General features: G+C 43.6%; 1 protein-coding gene across 3 annotated transcripts in view; it reads left to right on the forward strand.

Moving 5' to 3' along the window:
- The first annotated feature begins 1,151 nt into the window (after positions 1 to 1,151).
- The window catches only part of ATP6V1H (ATPase H+ transporting V1 subunit H), a 69,959-nt gene continuing 50,892 nt past the window's right edge, over positions 1,152 to 20,218 (forward strand). The window contains exons 1-2 of one of the 3 annotated variants that reach the window (XM_089776256.1): positions 1,152 to 1,309; positions 6,662 to 6,784. In XM_089776256.1, the coding sequence (XP_089632382.1) occupies positions 6,681 to 6,784 (104 nt within the window). In that variant the 5' untranslated portion in view covers positions 1,152 to 1,309; positions 6,662 to 6,680. Of the gene's footprint in view, positions 1,310 to 2,182; positions 2,256 to 6,661; positions 6,785 to 20,218 lie in introns of those variants that run through there. The other 2 variants (XM_006112183.4, XM_014577437.4) reach the window with 2 other exon arrangements.

Here is a 20,218-nt window from a genome sequence, read left to right on the forward strand (position 1 = left end):
CTGTGTCTAAACTGGCCAGTTTTTCTGGAAAAATCAGCTGCTTTTCCGGAAAAACTTGCCAGCTGTCTACACTGGCCGCTTGAATTTCCGCAAAAGCACTGACTTCCTACTGTAAGAAATCAGTGCTTTTTGCGGAAATACTATGCTGCTCCCGTTCGGGTAAAAGTCCCTTTTGTGCAAAAGGGCCAGTGAAGACAGCTGAGATTTGTTTTCTGCAAAAAAGCCCCTATCGTGAAAATGGCGATTGGAGCTTTTTTGCGCAAAAGCGTGTCTAGATTGGCCAGGGACGCTTTTCTGCAAAAAGTGCTTTTGCGGAAAAGTGTCCATGCCAATCTAGAAGCTCTTTTCCAAAAATGCTTTTAACAGAAAACTTTTCCGTTAAAAGCATTTCCGGAAAATCATGCCAGTCTAGACGTAGCCTGGGTGTGTGGGTTACACACATATTTGTAATAAAAATAATAATATAAAGTGAGGCTAAGACACATTGCATTCTGTGTTGTAATTGAAATCAATGTTTAAAAATGTAGAAAACATCCACAATATTTATAACTTTAAATTAATATTCTATTATTGCTAATGGTGAAAATAAAACTGTGATTAATCATGACTAATTTTTTAATCTAGTTAATTTGTTTTGCATTCATTGCTTAAAGCGGCATGCCCTGACTCCAGATGATTGCCTCTTCTGTTTATTCCTTCTGTAACTGAGAAGTCAAAATCCAGCTGGAAGGGTTTGAAAGGCTGGGGCCTGCCAGAATCTGCATGTGGAAGAATCTCCATGTGCATGTAGATTGTTTATTATTTTGTTTTCTCTGCAATATCCTAAACTAACTGTCCTGGCCTGGCACTATCCCTGTGACTAGTGACTGGCAGATGCTGCTGCACTAAGGGGACAGTGACTGGGCTGACCACAGTGACTTGCCAGGGGGCTGTAGCCCCCAGGCTGGAGGAGGTGGGATGCAGGTCCCTGGCCAGGTGCTGGCTGGAGGCCTGAGACCCAGGGGTGTGTTAGCTTAGTGGTTCCTGGAACGACTCAGAGCGCACTTGGCTCTGCCAGCCACAGCCTTGGAACGCGCTGCAAAGAAGTAACCCCAGCAACCGGCCCCGCCCCCCAGCGCTCGCGTCCTCCCCGCGCGAACTAGGCCTTCCCGGCCGCCGTCGGGCGGCGCAGTCAGCTGGGCGCTGTCACATGACAGCCCCCGCTGTCTCAGCTGCGTCCCCCAGCTGCCCTGGAGCTGCGGAGCCCGAGAGCGCAGCGCCCTTGCCGGAGACGCTCAGCGCCCCGCGGGCCCGGCCACAGACCGAGGGGGTAAGAGCGGCCCTGCGGGCCCGAGTCTTCCTGCCCTGTTCGGCGGGGGCTGCGCCCCCCGCCCCGTGTGAGCGGAGCAGGCTCGGCCTCTGCCTCCCCGCGCTTGGGCTGCTGAGGGGCCGGAGCCGAGCTTGGGGTGGGATCCCCCTTTGCCCCAGTGCAGGGCTCGCGGGTGGGTAACGGGATGAGGCTCCCGCCGAGGTCTGCGCTTAAGCTGCTTTATCCAGACCCTCCCCGCCCCCAGCAATGCATGGAGCGCCAAGGCTCCTAGTAAGGTTTGGTGGGCAGCCTGGGCACATGAGTGTTGGGATCTTGCAGCGTGCTGATCCCACTGTGACTGCTGCAGCCGGGCTCTGCAGGCTGCTTGCGTACAGCAAAGGGGTGCACCCTCAATCCGGTTTCCTCCTGGGCTAGTTCTATTTGCTTCTATGCTTCCCTACTTTAGAGCCCCCTAAACTCCATCTTCCGGTCCCCACTAATTTGAGGAGCATTTAAAATGGACCCAACTACTTAATCTAAGAACTAGATAACCACAGAGCCTTTTAAGGGACACAACTAACACTCTGGTGTGTTCACAGTAAAGCTTCCAAAAGTGCAGTGTTGAAGCGTGTTTTATTGTTTTCCTTTTTGGGGGCTACTTTTCCTTACTGAAATAATGGGAAGTAAAGTTGCTTCTTTCATTCAATAATGGAAGTTAGCAGTATGTACTGGGGAGTAGAGAATGACAGAGAGAACTTCTGCTTGTTCTTTGATTATCACCAAAAACTCTAGGGTCTGGCTGGTTGAGTGAGGTAGTTCTAGTTTAGGGTGTGTGGAGTTCCTGCTCCTGCCAGACTTCAGCCTGCTGCAACACACTTCTTGTTTTGGAATCAGAGTCAAATGGAGATTAGGACAAATGAAGAAGAAAACAGAAGTAGTGAAGGTCACTGGCTGTGATTGCCAAAGGGTAAATATTTATACAGCATGACTTCTGACTTTTGGATAGTTCTTGAGATGCAAAAATTGATGTCACTAGGGGAAATGATTTAGACAAATGACTAAATTAAATTAGGTCCAAATTATGTGGTATATACTGAATAGGACAGCCATGCTTTTTCTAATTGATAGCTCCTGGGTATAAGTCATACTGCTTTCCATTTACTGTTAGGGCTACTTCTCGAGTTGTAAAGAATGCAATTGTTTGAAGAACTCTTCATTTAAATAATTTCCTTGATTGTCTAAGTGAAATTTGTTTTAATGTGTCTCAGATCTATTTGGGAAATGTCTCTTTAAAGCTAGAGCAACTTCATTATTGGGGCAGCAAGGCTTATCTGGGGAGCAGAACATAAAGAAATACATAACAGCAGAATGGGAGATGTTCAGTCGGATGCATTTTTATTTTTTCCTTTTTACAGAAAGTTTTCATGCATTGCTTTCATTGTGTCTCAATGAAACAGACACAAACTTTTTGTGTTACTTCACAAACTCTTTCCATTTTTTGTTGTGGAGTAAATGCAGGAGCTTGGCCCTTTCAGTTTTTCTTATTGCAAATGCTGCTTAGTTTATTTTGCTGTGACTTTTTCCCATGCCTATGCTTGTCTTGATATTGAATATCCAATGGCTATTTGTTTACTGTATCTGATTGACCTTTCTGGCTTGTAGTGTTACCCACCTTGAAAAGCTTACTGAACATGTATTAACTCAATAACTTTGTGTACTCATATACTGTATTTTCCGGCGTATAAGGCGACTGGGCGTATAAGACGACCCCCTAATTTTCTAGTTAAAAGACAGGTTTTCATCTTCTACTCGCCGTATAAGACTACCCCCCCTTAAGAGGCCAACTGGCAGCGCCCCAGCACCCCTCCGCCTCCCCGGCTTTGCTCCTGGTGTCCCTGGTCTGCTGGGGACCGTCTCCAGCAGACCAGGGACACCGGGAGCAAAGCCTCTGAGGACGCCGGAAGCGGGACAGCCGCGGCGCGTCTGGGCTGCCTCGCTGCCGGCTTCCCCCGAGGCTTTGCAAAGCCTCGGGGGAAGCCGGCAGTGGGGCATCCCAGGCGTGCCTGGGCTGCCCCGCTTCCGGAGCCCCTCTGCAGCTTTGCTCCACGTCTTCCTGGTCTGCAGACCAGGGAGACGCGGAGCAGCTTTTCTCGCCCCAGAGTACACGGGCGGCAGGACCGCGAGGTCCCATAGTCTGTGTCCTCCGGGACGAGAAAAGCCCTGTTTGTACCTGCAAGTCGGGGACTGCCTGTATACCCGGCGTATAAGACGACCCCCGATTTTTGGCGGATGTTTTTTAGCATAAAAGGTTGTCTTATATGCCGGAAAATACGGTAAGTGAAAAATATCTGTGCTGCCTGCTTCAAAGACCACTATTCCTGCTGTTTTGCCTTCTTTTATTTTCTGGCTTTGTTCTATTTTTGTTTCTGCCCTAAATAGACTGTGATGTTTCTGTTTTACTTGTTCCCATTAATGTGTTTCCTTTCCCTCTTCCTCCACATACTTCTGTTCCTTTTATCTCCACGCCTTGTGGCTTTTTTAACTTTTTTCCTTAGATACTCTCTCAATATACACTTCTACCATACTCTCTAAATGGTTATGAAGGCAATAGGAAGTGTCTGCTATTTTCTGACATTTTCATCCCCAATGAGCAACTCAATATTGACCTTGACAAACCAACAGCAAAATAAGATTGAAAAGAATCAGTGTCAGGTTAGTTCAGGGGTATCCAAACTTTTTTCAAAGAGGGCCAGATTTGATGAAGTGAACATGCGTGAGGGCCGACCATTTTGCCTGACATTCTTTGAACCATTAAAATTAAATGCAAATTAACTATTTTATTCAAAGTTTATTGCAAACGGCATACTTTTCATTTCGTCACATGGATGACAAATCTAAACAGGTGTTAAATCACTCTGCCTTTCATATCTGAAGGCCAGATGGAAAAAAAAAATCCAGGAAGCTGAAATATGTCAGGAACATTGTAAAGTACATTACATATTATTGGTAATAAAGGTTGTCTGTCAACTTTTAAGTTAAAAAAATATGAACAGGAACATAACACCAAGTATACATGTCATGTCCAAATATATTTATAACTGATTTAGACCAACTGACATTAACTGAGATTTTACAATGTATTCATCTCAATACATATGGATTCGTTGCGGGCCATAAAAGATAGATATTGCCAAATTACCTGGGGGGCCGTATTAAACCAGAACATGGGCCGCAATTGGCCCACGGGCCGGACTTTGGACATGCCTGGGTTAGTTAGCAGTCATTTCACTATTATAGGTTGGTAAAATTGAGCAGCTAGCACTAGAGATGTCTGCATGCTCACTACATCAATGAACATTAGGTTCACTTTGGGTAGGTCATACTAACCAGAAGTCCAGATTTTTTTTTAAATACAGAAAAGGATATCTTACATTGTTCAGAAACACTCTTTTTGCCACAGGCAAGCGGATATTTGTCAAACTCTGCAGCTCTCAAAGAAGAAAAGCTGAGATTTGTCGTGAAGAATTTTTCAGGTTTTTAAAGGAATATTTGAAGACTTTTTGTCAAATACAATTTGGTTGAAAGCGATTCATTTATTTTCCCACTGTTCAATGCTTTTGTATGTCTTTCAAGTGTTGTCTTTGATGTGACTGTAAAAATTGAGGTGTATGTATTTTTGAATGTCATCTCTTTATCGACAGCCAAAAGTTAAACACATGAAGAGTTTATATTATTTAGCTAGAGGACTACTACAGAGGCAGCCACAAATGCTTTAGTCCAGTGGTCACCAACCAGTAGATTGGGATCTACCCATAGATTTGGAGCCTCTGATAGGTGATCCTGACTGGTTTGGCTGGAAAGCTATCAAGTGCTGGCATTTCAGTTGCCCGTCAACCCACTGCCATGCTTCTCCTGCCCTTTGCCTTGGAGCTGCCCCCTTGGGAGCCTCCTGCTTGCTGTGCAGGGTGTGGGAGGGAGAAGAGGAAGGGGTGCTTGTGTCAGGGTGTCGCCCGTGCCCCCACCACTGTACCTCATCTCCATACAGAGAGAAGGGGATGCAGGGAGCTTGGCAATGCAAATCTGTCACACTCACACTGTGTGTCTCTGTCATTTTCACAAACACACACTGTCCTTCACTCATTTTCATATGTCGGTTGTTGGTTTTGCTTCTTCTACTGCTTGCAAAGTATGTTAGTTTTGGTTTTTGACTGGTCTGTGCATTTCATAGTTTTCGTTTCTCTTATGCTTAAACTTAATTCTTTGCACAGTGAGTTCTAGTGCCTCACCTGTAACATTTGGAGTCATTATCCCTGTGGTAATTGCTGCTCCTGGAAGTGGCTGGTGTGTCCCTGAGACAGATAGAGAAGGAGGTCTTCACATGCCGTCCTTGCCTGCAGACACCACTCCTGCAGCTCCCATTGATCAGTAATGGGGAATTGTGGCCAGCAGAAGCAGTGTTGCACAGTGCCTGTAGATGAAGGGCAACACATGGTACCATGGAACCATTGCTGTACATGCCAGCTGCCTTCAGGAGTGGCACAGGGCCAGGGCAGGAGTAACCCTGCCTTAACCCCTCTGATCTACCACCCGGAAGCCATCTCAGTTAAATGTTGCCCAGCCAGATCCTGCGTCCTGAACTACTATCCCAGCTCTGAACCTCCTCCTACACCCAAACTCCTTCTCAGAGCTTGCACCCTAAAACCTCTCCTGGACCCGAATCCCCCATTCTAGGTCAAGCCCGGAGCCCCTCCAACACTCCAAACTCCTTGGCCCGGGACCAGAGCCTGCACCCCAACTTCCTACCCCAGCCTCGTGCAAGTGAGTGAGAGTTGGGGAGGGACGTGGATGGGCTGAGCAAGGTGAGGCCTTTGAGAAGGGGAGTAGCAGGGGCGTGGCCTCAAAGAAGGTGTTGGAGGGAAGGGGGGCAATGGTATTTGGGTTTGAGGTAGATCTTTCATTGCACTTAAATTAAAAAAGTGATCTTGTGGTTAAGAAGGTTGGAGACCATTGCTTTAGTCTCTTACATATTGGTAATTGTCCTTCATTGTGAATGGTTTGGAGAAATTTTCTATGCAACGTAAACAGCAATCAATATTTAAATTAATTGTAATGGATGCCTGATCCCATGAAATACTTTCACACCATTGAATGAGCGCAAACTTTTTTCATTGTAACTTAAAATTTGGTTTAAAAGTACAGGCCAAAGTTTTCAAAAGCAAGCTGTTTGGTAACCACACTGTGAAAACTAGGTCCTTTAACGGGTCCCAAGTTGGGCACTTAATATTGTTTAAAAACTGCCGAAAATCTTGGCCACTTAGTTTGTTTTCCTAATATGTTGTTGTTGTCTCAGATTTGACTTGTATTTCTGAACAGATTTTAAATTGAGATTAAAATGGATATTCGAGGAGCTGTAGATGCTGCTGTCCCAACAAACATCATTGCTGCCAAAGCTGCTGAAGTTCGGGCAAACAAAGTAAACTGGCAGTCATATCTCCAGTAAGTATAAACTGACTATGAATCAATCACTGCTGCATTTTCTTCTAGTTTTTGGATTCCTGTGAATACTAGTTATGATGTGTAACATGAGAAGTGTCATTCTAGCATCACGTTATGAAAATGGAAAAAAACTGTAGGGAATGGAAATGACTGGGAAAATTTCCAAGTGACATACTACAAGAAAAGGAACTTCATTTTTTGAATTGAGTACAGTTTCCTAGGAAGTATTACTTTGAAGACTATTTTACTAAAACTGATTACATTCAACCTACCATTAGAACAGCGTTTCCAGAGAAAGCATGGCCTAATAGGAAAAACACAGAACTGAGGCCAGGTTTACACAAGAAGTACTTCTAGATATACTGTACTTGCAAAGCACTCCCATTCAGTATACAGCTTATACTGACAAAAGTGTAGTTTTGTTGTATTCCAATCCCTGAACAAATTTTCTATGCTAGCAATAGCAGAGTTTTGATGGTTTAACAGCATTGACATTGAAGCTTTATGCCAGTGTGACTGGAGGTCCCCGGAGGGGGTGGGGGCATGTTGAGATTGCACTATTCTTTGAGGTTTTCCCTAATTACATAAGAACCGCCATACTGGGTCAGACCAAAGGTCCATCTAGCCCAGAATCCTGTCTGCCAACACCAGTGGCCAATACCACATGCCCCAGAGGGAGGGAACAACAGGTAATCCCTCTCCAATCACCCATTTCCAGACAAAATTAAGCAAACAGTCCTCAAAACTAGTGGATCCATCAATTAGATTCACCAAGCCAGCAACAAAACAGTTTCTACAATACTTGACTCTGGTTACTCAGAAGCTAGAAATACAGTTCCCTTATAAAACGCAGCCTTAGCTCCCACCCAGAAAGCCAAGCCAAGTCAAATATGATGAGGATTATTGAAAATCTTTTTCAGCATGTAAAATGTTCTTCCAATCCCAAAGGATTACACACATTGCCCATCAGGTCAATAAATATCTTAGATCATAACCAAATGCATGCTTACAGCCAGTTCTTAGTAACTAAAATGTATTAAAAAAGAGAAGAATGTATTGGTTAAAAGACCATTATATATACAGCCATGAACCGAGTTCATAGATCAGTTTCATAGTAGAGACAGAAAACTTTAAAATTGCAGAGTCCTTTCCAGAATCAGTATATTATAGTCCAATATCCATGTCCACTATCAAGCAGTCCAGAATGATATCAGAGACCTCAGTCTTGCGACTCAAACTTACCCTGATGAAGCTTAAGCAGATCTGAGGTGAAAGCATCAGGTCTCAAAAGTTCTATTTATAGTTCTCTGGCAAACTCTTGACAGCATGCAGTTCTTGGGTGAGGCATTGTGGCTTATAAGTAGAATTATCTATTTCCTATATATACACAGGTCATCAGTTGCATCCATTAAGCAGTTCATAGCCAGTTTACTACTAACTTCAAACAGAAATATGGAAAATAGCATTATATATTCAGATTTCATCTATACGTCAATATTCCTTTTTGATGTCTAAATCAACAGGTATGCTGACAGAGGAACCACTCTGTTTAAATGGTTAACATGGAATAAGATATAAGTAAACACACAGAATTAGTATTACCTCTAATTCTTTAACAATACTGATTTGCATTTCAAAGCTGTTGCCTATTAACAAGACATGGCTCTATTTCCCATTTATATACTGTTCTAACATGTCTGCAAAGGTTGTGTTTAAGTCATTTAGCCTGCTAGTTGCTTAACCCTTTTTGGCTTAATGTTAACAGCCAGCATAACTGTCATTTAGGAGTGTAGTATTTTTGTCCCCACACTCCAAACAGACACAGCTATGCCAGTAAAAGTTTTAGGTGTAGACCAGTTTTTAATGGCTAACTAATTGCATTGAAGTGGGAGTGTGTGCCCTTCATTTCTCTATGCTTAGGGGTTTGTCTGCCTGGAAAAGTAGTGAATTTAGAGAGGGATAGGTATACAAATATAACTGCTTGTGTGGACGCTCTTCTGGTATAAAAATGGCTTTGTTAGGTTTAACTTGCATTGCTTTGGAAGGGGTTTAAGCAAAACTGAACAATGCCACTCTTATTTCAAAAGAAGTATCCAAGCAGGCTTAACTATACTACACTTCTGTGCATGTTCTAGGGATGTAAAATCCCATTTAAATAGCTAATGGGTTAAATATATTGGTTAACTGATTAAAGGGAGGGGTGGGGGGCGGAAACGTCTACCCCTCACCACAGGCTGGGGCTCCGATAGCCTGACCAGAGCAGTCTCTGCCTGTGGCGAGCCAGGGTGCCCCGTAGGCAAGGGCTGCTCTGGCATTCCTATAGGAGTGGCCCCTGTTCATGACTGGCCCCAAGTGGTAATTGTCCCCTGTTAAACCTTCAGATCCCTAGTGCACGAGTGCACCCCCACACATGCTGTGACAACATGCTTAACACAATATTAGCAACAAGAGGGAAGAAACACAAGCCAGAGCAGGTTAAAGAATATTTAGATGATTTATCTGTATTCAAGTTGACTGGCCCTGATAAAAATTCATCCTTGGGTACTTAAGGATTTAGCTGACCTGATGATGGAACCATTAGCAGTTATCTTTGAGCATTCATGGAGGATGGGCGATGACCCAGAGGTCTGAAGAATGGCATGTATAGTATATGTCTTTATAAAGAGAAACAAAGATGATCCAGGGAATTATAGATCAGTTGGACAAACTTTGATACCTGGGAACATACCAGAATAAATTATTAAACAATCAGTCTGAAAACAACTATGATAATAGGGTGATAAGCAATAGCCAAATCCATGCCAAGGCAACCTAATTTTCTTCTCTGACAGGGTTACTGGCCCAGTGGGTTGGAGGGAAGTAGTATATGTGATATATTTTTTTTTAAATCTTGGTTTTTAGTAAAGCTTTTGACAGTCTTCCACATGAGAGCCTCATAAGTAAGCAAACTAGGGGAATGTGGTCTAGATTAAATTAATATAAGGTGGGTGCACTACAGTTTGAAAAACCCTATTTAAGAAGGTTCAATAGTTCATTGTCAAACTGGGAAGATGTATATGGGCCTGCAGGGGTCTGTTTTGAGTCCAGTACAAGTCAATATTTTCATTAAAGACTTTAATAACGAAGGGGAGAATATGCTTAGTTATAAAATCTGCAGGTGGCACTTAGCTGGGAAGGCTTGCAAGCACTTTGGAAGACATGATTCTAATTCAGAAGCTAACCAAAAAAATATAGATCGTACCATGAACTTTCATAGGCACAACTCACTTCTTCAGAAGAATACTGTGCCCACGAAAGCTCATGATCCTATCTTTTTTGTTTTGTTTTTTGTTTTTGTTAGTCTTTAACTGCTACAGAACCATTCATTGTTTGTAAAGGTTTTTTTTTTTAAAGTTAGACTAACACCGCTACCCCTCTGAGACTAATTCAGAAGGACTTGCATGTTGGAGAATTGGTCTGAAATTCAATAAAGACAAGTGCAAAATATTACAGTTAGGAAGGAAAATGTCAAATGCACATTTACAAAATGGGGAATAACTGGCTGGGGGAAGTACAGTAGAAAGGCTCTGGGAGTTGTAGTGAGTCACACAATGAATGCAGACTAACAGTGGGATATAATTGCAAAACAAGCTAATATCTTTCTGGGGTATATTAACTTGAATGTCATTTGTTAGATACAGGAAGTAATTGTTCCTCCACTCTACTTGGCAGTGGTGAAGCCCCACCTTGATTCCAGTTGTTGCACCACATTTTAGGAGAGTTGCGGGCAAACTGAGGTGATCCCAGAGCAGCTACAAAGAGGTTAAGGTTTCTAAATGTTTTATATGAGAAAAAGTTGAATAAACTAGGCATGCTTTGTCTTGAGAAAAGGAGACAGAGCGTGGACCTAATAATAGTCTGCAAAAGGGCTGGAAAAGCGAGGACAGAGGTGAATTACTGATGTTAGGGCCAGGTGGGTAGAAATATTGCTAGATTGTTGGGATCAATGGCTCAATGTCTAGTTGGCAGTCAGTATCAAGGGGAGTGCTTTAGGGGTCGGTCATGAACCTAGTTTTGTTCAGCATCTTCATTAATAATCTGGATGAAGGGATGGATTGCACCCTCAGCAAGTTGGTGGATGACACGGAGCTGGCGGGAGATATGTTGGAAGGTAGGGATAGTATCCAGCGTGGTGCCTAGTTGAAGGGGGGTTTCGAAGAGGATGCAGCTAGGCTGTTTTCAGTGTTGGCAGATGACAGAACAAGGAGCAATGGTCTCAAGTTGCGGTGGGGGAGGTCTAAATTGGATATTAGGAAAAACTTTCACTGAGAGGGTGGCAAAGCACTGGAATTGGGTTACCTAGAGAAGTGGTGGAATCTCCATCTTTAGAAGTTTTTAAGGCCAAGTTTGACACAGTATATGCATGTAGGTATATGCATGTAGAGACTATCAATTATAGCTTAGAGCTGTTTTGAAATTACATTAAAATGTTAGTTTTAAAGCACACAGGAAAGGCAGCTACCTAAGTTCACTCTGCCCATTCTGCACTGCAGTCAGTGCTGGAGTAATGTTGCTTGTTCCTAGTTGCTCAAATTATGGTATATCCCAGTATCTAGGTCCTGAGTTCTCTAGCACAGAGTCAGTTTAGACTAAGTCTAACTAGTTTATTGTTTATCCTGCCTCTGAATGTTATGCATGTAAACAAAAGATCAGATTACACAAGACATGTAGCAGTGTTCACTGGCAGCGTTTGATTCCATAACGTGTAGCATGTCTGCAGAAACTTACATTTTTAGTATCATTGTAACTGAAAATATTTTCTACATTTGCCATTGAATATATTGTCAGTTTCGCAAATTAATTGAATTCATTATTTTAATTCCAAAACTTCTGTTTAACTGATTTGGGGTATAATTCTAACTAGAGTTAGTTGTGTAAACAAACCAAAACCTAACAGCCTTTGTGTGGTAGTTTACACTAAATTTTGTGTATATACTGTAGAAAATGTCTTTGTGGTGCTGCTATATGATAAACTTCCATTGAGGGAAGCAGGCTGGATCTGGCCCATGAGACGTATCTTATCCACCTCTGCCTTAAACCCTTAATTGTAAAGAATTGGTAAATCTCCTCATGTTGTTAATGGGGAAAAATCATGACTGCTGGTCCCAGAGGGGAAGATTGAGTTTTTCTATCATGGTTGTGTGGCTTTTACATTGGTATTCATGAGATTCCTCAGGGTTATTAGATAACTAGTAATTTTAATTTTAAAATGAAGTGTTTGGGAGGTGGCATTTTGCAAGTCATTATTCAGATTCCAGAAGCCTCTGATGGAAATATTCATGGATTGTTTACTAAACTGTCAAATTTCTTTTATGCAGCCTTTGCTGCAAATGTCTATTCAGAGTGACACTTATAAATAAATATTAAACCTCAATTCTTCCTTTGTTCTAGGGAATGTCTTCCTCCGTCCTTTGATTTCTCTGAGCTTTAATGTTAGATCAAAGTACAGAGCTTTATTTGTTTGAAAGCTTTTTCTTTGACAGTTAGTAAACTTCTACCACTTTTTTTAAACAAATACACTGGCATTCCTTATTTTTCCATTGATGCTTTCTCAAACTCTGAAATTGTAATCAGTATTCCCTCTGGGATGGGACTAAAAATGAGAGGTTCAGTGTGTGGGAGGGGGCTGCTGGGGATGGAAGTGTGGTGGCTGGATGTGAAGTAGCGTGCTGGGCTGGGGATGTGAGGTCTGTGCAGGAGGTAGGTTGTGGAAGCAGGTTGAGGGTGAGGGAAGAGGCAGGGAGCTGGGGTGCTTACCTGGAGCAGCTCTAGGGAAACACAAGTGACTCCATGCACCCTGTGCTTGCAGGGACTGCCCCTTGCTGCCCTTGTTGGCTGTGGATGCTTTCCCCTCTCCCCCATAGCAGGGGCCAGAGCTGGTGCTCCAGCCATGTGGGGGGCACTGCGGCTCAGACTTGCTGTGGGGTTGGACCACCAGTTCTGGCTTGTTCCTCTGTGGGGAAGAGGGGAGCTCCAAGCCCCATGAGCTGGAGCCTGGATCTGCCTGTGGACCATAGATTCTCCATCCCTTCTGTACAGGTTTGTTAATCCCTGGGGGTATCACAGACTCCATAGGCTGTGTTCTAAAAATCACCTTCATTGCTACCCTTAAGCCAGTGTCTTAAGGGTACCAATAAGATTTGGCTTCAAAAATCTCTTTGGTAGCAGTCAGTTGCCTGCTACATACGCTGAGAGATGGCTTGTTGAGGCAATGTTAAGAACATCACATTGAACAGTAAAACCTTCAGATGTCAAAGCCTACAAAAATAGATTACACAGTATAAAAAGGGCTTCGCTGTGTGTTCCTGGGAAATCTAGTTAGATTACCTCACCAAATTATCTCTTGAAATAAAAATGAAATCTTGGATATCTTTTTCTGTTCTTGGTGTCAACAGTAAACTTGTATGTAAGGGAACACTCCCCACCCACACATTAGAAGACGTCATCAGAAGAATATAATTGTGTGATGTTCTTCTTTCTGTGGGGGAGCAGTGGTAATTCAGTCTTCTTCATTTTCCCTATAGTTCAGCTTGGCACGCATATACACAGCTTTACATTAACGCCTGGCACTAAACACAAATGCTATTTGGGTGTTCTGAATCCAGGTAGCTTTCTTAATGAGAGGGGGATGGAGGACAGGACAAAAATCTTATTACTAGGCTGCATTGGACCCTTTGAAATGCAGTTACATATTTTTAAAACATTATTTTTAGGCCATGACTTGTTGATCAGTGTTCTCCTTAAGAATACAGAAGCTATAATTTATTGCAGACCTATAGCAATCTAGTCTGAATACAAACCTGAAGACCCTTCAACAAGTGAGTTCTTTAGAAATTCTAGAGCTCTAAAATTTGGGAAGGCTGGCTGAATTGTCAAAAACATGATTTGATTCAATCCTGGAATACCAGTGTCGATACCAAAAAACAAGTTGCAAGGTAATCTTTTATAAACAGTACCTGGTAATGTGTTCTGTCGGTTAGGTCCATCAATGGCTATTAGCCAGGATGGATAGGAATGGTGTCCCTAGCCTCTGTTTCTCTGAAGGTGGGTGATGGGACAGATCCTGTGAGGATTACTTGTTGTGATCCCTCCCTCTGGGGCATCTGGTATTGGCCACTGTCGGCAGACAGGATACTGGGCTAGATGGACCTTTGGTCTGACCCAGTATGGCCATTCTTATGTTCTTTAAGTACTATCCTATAGGTTGGGCCCTACCGAATTCTTGGCCATGAAGAAAACATCACTGACTGTGCAATTTGGTCTTTTGTATTTTTATCCTTTGCTATACAGATTATACAGGGGAGACAAGTGTTTTTCAGCAGAAGATCCTGACCCCAAAGAAGGTCGTGGAGGGGTTATTGTATGGGGAGTTGTGGTATTGCCCACCCCTGTATGCTGTCTCCAGAGCTGGGTTGCAGCAAAGAGGTGGCTACTGGCCAGTACGCAGCTCTGAAAGCAGCATTGCTAGCAGTAGCACAGAAATAAGAGTGGCAATGGATGGCCGGAGGGCCTAGTTCTGAAGCCAGCAACGCAGAAATGAGGGTAGCAATACCATTCCGTGCCATCTTTGTTTTTGGGCTGCTGCTGTCAGTGGCACGATCTTCAGAGCTAGGCACCTGGCTAACAGCTGCCAGTCTCTGGCTGCCCAGCTCCGAAGGTAAAACCGCCTCCGGCAACCGTGTAGAAGTAAGGATGACAATATCTTGGCCCTCCTACAATTACTTTACAATGCCCCACTACTCTATTTTGGGTCAGCTCCCCACCAGTTACAACATGCTGAAATTTCAGATTTAAAGATCTGAAATAATGAAATTTGTGGTGGGGGGGGGGGGTTTAAAGTTGTGGGAATGTGAAATTTATCAAAATGGACCATGTATTTGGTAGTGCCCTACATATGGCATATGACATAGGAACTTCCCAAAAGTATGTAATAGGGGAGTTGGTTGTGGGGCTTGACCACTCTGTGGCATTCCCAGTTTGCCAAGTGTGGAGTTGCTGGAACTCCCTTTGTGATTTTTCTGTCCTGAGGTGTTTCTGTCCTGAGGTGTTTCAACTATTGGCTTGCCAGTCTGTAATGATGTAGTCTACTCCTCCTCTCACAAACACAGTTTAACCTTTTCTGGAGTAGCAAAAGTCCAGCTGGAGTCCCAATTGATAAAGATGTTATTTTGTTTTTTGGTGAAGTCTCTTCAGCCCATCCTTTGTCCCTATTCTCAGCCCGTTTCTCATTACCTGTGAGTCTTTCTGCCTCTGGGATAGAGTATTCCACCCTTAGGCTAGTTCCTCTCTTGTATTGTTTTCGGTCCCTTCTGAGCTTTCGTTTGTTGATTCCTTTCCTACTCTGATGTAGAGCACTGGGCCCCCGGCAGATTGCTGAAATACTCAGTGGCCTACAGACCCTTGCTCTAGGGCAGGGGTGTCAAAACTTTTTTCAAAGAGGGCCAGATTTGATGAAGTGAACATGCGTGAGGGCCGACCATTTTGCCTGACATTCTTTGAACCATTAAAATTAAATGCAAATTAACTATTTTATGCAAAGTTTATTGCAAACCGCAAACGACATAACACCAACTATACATGTTGTGTCCAAATATATTTATAACTGATTTAGACCAACTGACATTAACTGAGATTTTACAATGTATTCATCTCAATTGAAAAAAAAAACTTGCCTACACTAATGTGAAGGGTGAAACTGAGATCTGGACTGCAGTACATAGGCTAGGTCTGGTTCAAAGGCAGTGGTTTTGATGCGCAAAATGTCACGCAGGTGAGAGTCACTTAGTCTTGTCCTCACGCAGTTCTTGTTAAAGTTCATAGTAGAGAATGTCTTCTCACACATATATGTTGAGCCAAACAAGCTCAGCATTTTCTTAGCCAATGTTCGAATCTCTTGAAACCGGCTCTTATCCAGTTGGCGGTAAAAGTTCACAAGAGAGAGCTGTTGGTGACTACTGCGTAACTCGCTGTCACAATGCAACTCAATGAGCTCGAGCTGCAGCTGATCTGGAGCATCCTCGGAGTCAACAGAGAATGGAGAGGAGAAAAGGCTGATCTCCTTTTCAATAGCTGCAAAGTCCTGAAAGCGCCGTTTAAACTCCCCAGCCAGAGATGCAATGTCTGCTGCATACCTGCTCGTTTGCGCACTGATATTGTCCTGTGGAAAACTGTTCATTATTTCCTGCAACGCTGAAAAATGTATGGTATTGGGCTGTGTTTGTGACAACTGCCTTATGAAAAGTTGCAGCTTTGTCCCAAAGGCTTTGAGGTGTGAATAAAGCTGGTTCACCGCTGCATCTTTCCCCTGAAGACTCGTGTTCAGTACATTCAGATGCTTTGTTATGTCAACTAGAAACCCCAAATCAGCCAGCCAAATAGGATCAGATAGTTCTCGCATTGGTTGTCCCTTTGTTTCCAAGAATTCTCCGATTTCCTTTCTGAGAGAGTAGAAACGCTGCAGTGCAGACCCCCGACTGAGCCATCTTACATCGTTGTGATAGAAAACATCTTCGTATTCAGCCTGGATGTCCAGTAGAAACTGTTTAAACTGGCGGTGGCACAGGGCTTTAGAGCGAATAAAATTAATAGTCTTTAGCACCGGTTTCATAACATGATCATATTTGAGATGTTTAACACAGAGAACTTGTTGATGAATGATACAATGGAGTTTAATAGCTTTGCCTCCTTCTTCGATCACCTTGTTACAGATTAGGGTTGATAATCCACTTCGTTCACCAACCATGGCAGGTGCCCCATCAGTAATAATCCCAGTAACTTTGTTCCAAGGCAGTTTCATGTCATCTATGGCCGAACTAACAGAAACAAATAAATCTTTTCCTCTTGTTTGGTCCGTAAGGCTCTGGAGGTCAAGTAGCTCTTCAGTCACATTCATTTCATCGTCCACCCCTCTCATAAAAATCAGCAACTGAGCTGTGTCAGATAGGTCCATGCTTTCATCACAGGCTATTGAAAAGAAGTCAAAATCCACTCCTTTGGATGTCAACTGTCTCTTAATATCTGATGAAATCTCTTCAATTCTCCGTGCTACAGTGTTACGAGCCAGGCAAATGTTGGCAAACTCTTGCTTCTTCTCAGGACAGATATTCTCAACCATTTTCATAACGCATTCTTTGATAAAGTCACCCTCAGCAAAAGATTTGCAATTTTTAGCAATTAACGTTGCCACCTCATAGCTCGCCCTTGTGGCATTTTCATTTGACTCACGGGCTCTTATGAAAAATTTCTGTTCTGACATTAAAACAGCTTCAAATTGCTCCAACTTTTCACTGCGGTCGTGCCCTGTAAGCTTGTCGTATGTGCTATGTCTCGACTGGTAGTGTCTCTTGACATTAAATTCCTTATAAACAGCCACAGTCTGTTGGCATATCAGACAAACACAGTGATTCTCTATTTCAGTGAAGAAATAGTCCACTTTCCACCTGTCCTGGAAGCGGCAGCCCTCACTGTCAACTTTCCTTCTCTTATTTACAGTCGCCATTTTTTAAAATTGACCAGAAGGGGAAGGGATCATGTGAGCGCAGTGCCAGAGGTTTAATACACTGCCCAAGTAATACACTGCACTAATACACTGCCCAACAAGAATTCTCTTGCCTTTGTGGCTGTTTGTGGCGAAGTCTCTAATGATGAGCTCCACAGTCTGTTGGCATATCAGACAAACACAGTGATTCTCTATTTCAGTGAAGAAATAGTCCACTTTCCACCTGTCCTGGAAGCGGCAGCCCTCACTGTCAACTTTCCTTCTCTTATTTACAGTCGCCATTTTTTAAAATTGACCAGAAGGGGAAGGGATCATGTGAGCGCAGTGCCAGAGGTTTAATACACTGCCCAAGTAATACACTGCACTAATACACTGCCCAACAAGAATTCTCTTGCCTGAGCCCGTTTGTGGCGAAGTCTCTAATGTTCGCAGCTCCACGTGCCTGAGCCTGCCAGGAAGCTGACAGTGCGCAGGGCCAATCACAGATACTGAGCTTGAGCAGCTGCGGAGTCCGTCCCTGATCTCAGCAGCTGCGGAGTCCGTCCCTGATCTCAGCAGCTGTGGAGTCCGTCCCTGCACTCTCAGCCCCAAGGTAGAGGGCTTGCAGGGTCAGAGGCGGGTGGAGAGCGCAGGGCACGCTGGCCTCACGGCGGCCCGGGGGCAGGGCGAACCCGTAGCCAAGCGGGGGAGCGGGGCTGCGGACGTGCCCTACATGGAGGACTTTAGGACCGCAGCGGCCGCCATGGACGGCGGCGGCGCGGCCGGAAGCGGCGCCAGAGGAGCGCCGGGGAGCCAGGAGAGGGGGAGGAAGCGGGGGCTGTCCCTGCACTCTCAGCCCCAAAGTGGAGTGCAGGGGCAGGGTTTGGGACCGCGGCGGCGGCGGCCCGAAGCGGCGCGCTGAGCGCGCCAGTTAAAAAAAGCACCGGGGAGCCGGGAGAAGCGGGGGGCCGTATTAAATCCGACCGCGGGCCGCATTTGGCCCGCGGGCCGGACTTTGGACATGCCTGCTCTAGGGCCTTCCACTGCAGCCTGCTCCATTCCAGGCCATACTCCAGATTGATTCATACTATCATTTTATAAGGCCCAGGTGTCACACTGCCTTCCTTAGTCCTACCCTCTCACACTGTGAAGCAGCTAACTAATTGTGGCTGGCCTCATCTCCTCTTAAAGGCACCAGTGACGGATACGTTGGGATGAGCCAACTAACAGTGATATTTAATTCAGAACAGGGAAAAGCATATATGTTATATTATCGATATTCCATTTTCTGTACTTTATAAATCTTGGTGAACATGCTATAGGGATTACTCAACTTAAATCTGTTGAGAGAATTGGCAGAGTTTTTACTCCATTTTTAATCATGGACCACCTGCAGGCAGTGACTCAGGTTGTGGAAAAGGCTGACAAGAAGAACTTGTTCTGTGTGGCTGTGGATGGTGGAAAAGACTTTTCATTCAGTGGAAATGTAAGAAGAGTTAAAAATGCTGGAAACACTGAAACAAGGAGTAGTAATGTCATACATGTGTAATTTTGACATTGGATGGCTTATGTACAATTCGCCATTTCTCTGAAGAGTTTCAGGCTCTGCAACTTGGTCCCTTAAATCTGTGATATATGACAAGTCTTAATGCTGTGGGCTTTCATTTTCCTTACTAAACAATAAATGCTGTTCCTGCTGCCCCATCTTGCTCATTAATCAGGTGTGGGAGTAACTTTTGCATCATAAGTAGAAGATTCTGACAGTCCCATAGCTCAGTTTGCTAAATGGAAATATAATAGTGACTCTTCAATTACCTGAATGGTCTTTGTTGTTGCTAATGTTTGGCTACAACAGACTTTCAGTTACATTTTTGGATGGATAAAATAAGTAACTCTGGAACATGCTACCTCAAGTCCTTTCCCTATTCAATCTCTTACCTGTCCATAGGATAATAATTTGAGGGCAGGAGTCGCTCCATCATCTGTTCTCATCTTCTGTGGTACAGGCTGCTTACACTAACCAGCACTCACATGCTTCAGAGGGTTAACAGAGTTCATCTGTAACAGGAGAAACTTAAACAACAAATAGTCTAATAGCACCTTAAAAACTAACTCAACATCCATCTACATGTTTTGTTAGACTTTAAGATGCTACTAGACTATTTGTTGTTTAAGTTTTTCCAGCACTCACATGTTAGCCAACTGATATGAGACAAAGTATTACAACTCACAGGACACTACTGACTGTGTCATCAGAGAATATAAGGAAACGAGATGCACCAAGTGCCAAAAGGCCCTGAAATGGTAGGGAAATAATTGGTATGATCTACTTAGCTAATCCTGGCAAGTGACCTGCAACCGCAGGCTGCAGAGAAAGGTGAAAAACTCTGAAGGTTGCTGCCAATCTGATCTAGGGGGGATTTTTTTTCCAACTTCACAAAACTGGTTCAAGTCAAATCAGAATGGTAGACTCACTGCTTTCTAAACTCTACTATGAATCAACCAATTTAATCCACAAGCCTGTGTTAACAATTTTGAAACAGTAAAAATCTAACCTGGAAACCACAACTTTATGTCCACACATTTTTCTGTTTCCACACTTCATTTTTTGGCATTAAAACTTATTTTATAAAATAAGGCTAGCAAACTTTATATTTGTACATGTTTTTATAACAACGTTATAATAGTGTTGCAGATGTTGTTTTCAGCATGTACTTCAGGTACATGTATATGGACAGTAATGCATCTGTCAGGTGTTCCTTAGGTGTTTCCAAGGGCAATAATTTTGATAGGGAGGGGGGCCACTCCAAGAATTTGGAAACTGGTTGAGGGCTGTACTCTTCCATGATATTAATGAAGGAGGTGTGGGGTCTGGGATGGAGGTTAGGTGTGGGAGAGAATGTGGGTGAAGGAGGCAG

This window comes from Pelodiscus sinensis, chromosome 2, assembly GCF_052426305.1.
Source record: "Pelodiscus sinensis isolate ZL-2025 chromosome 2, ASM5242630v1, whole genome shotgun sequence".
In the NCBI taxonomy this organism is placed as follows: domain Eukaryota; kingdom Metazoa; phylum Chordata; order Testudines; family Trionychidae; genus Pelodiscus; species Pelodiscus sinensis.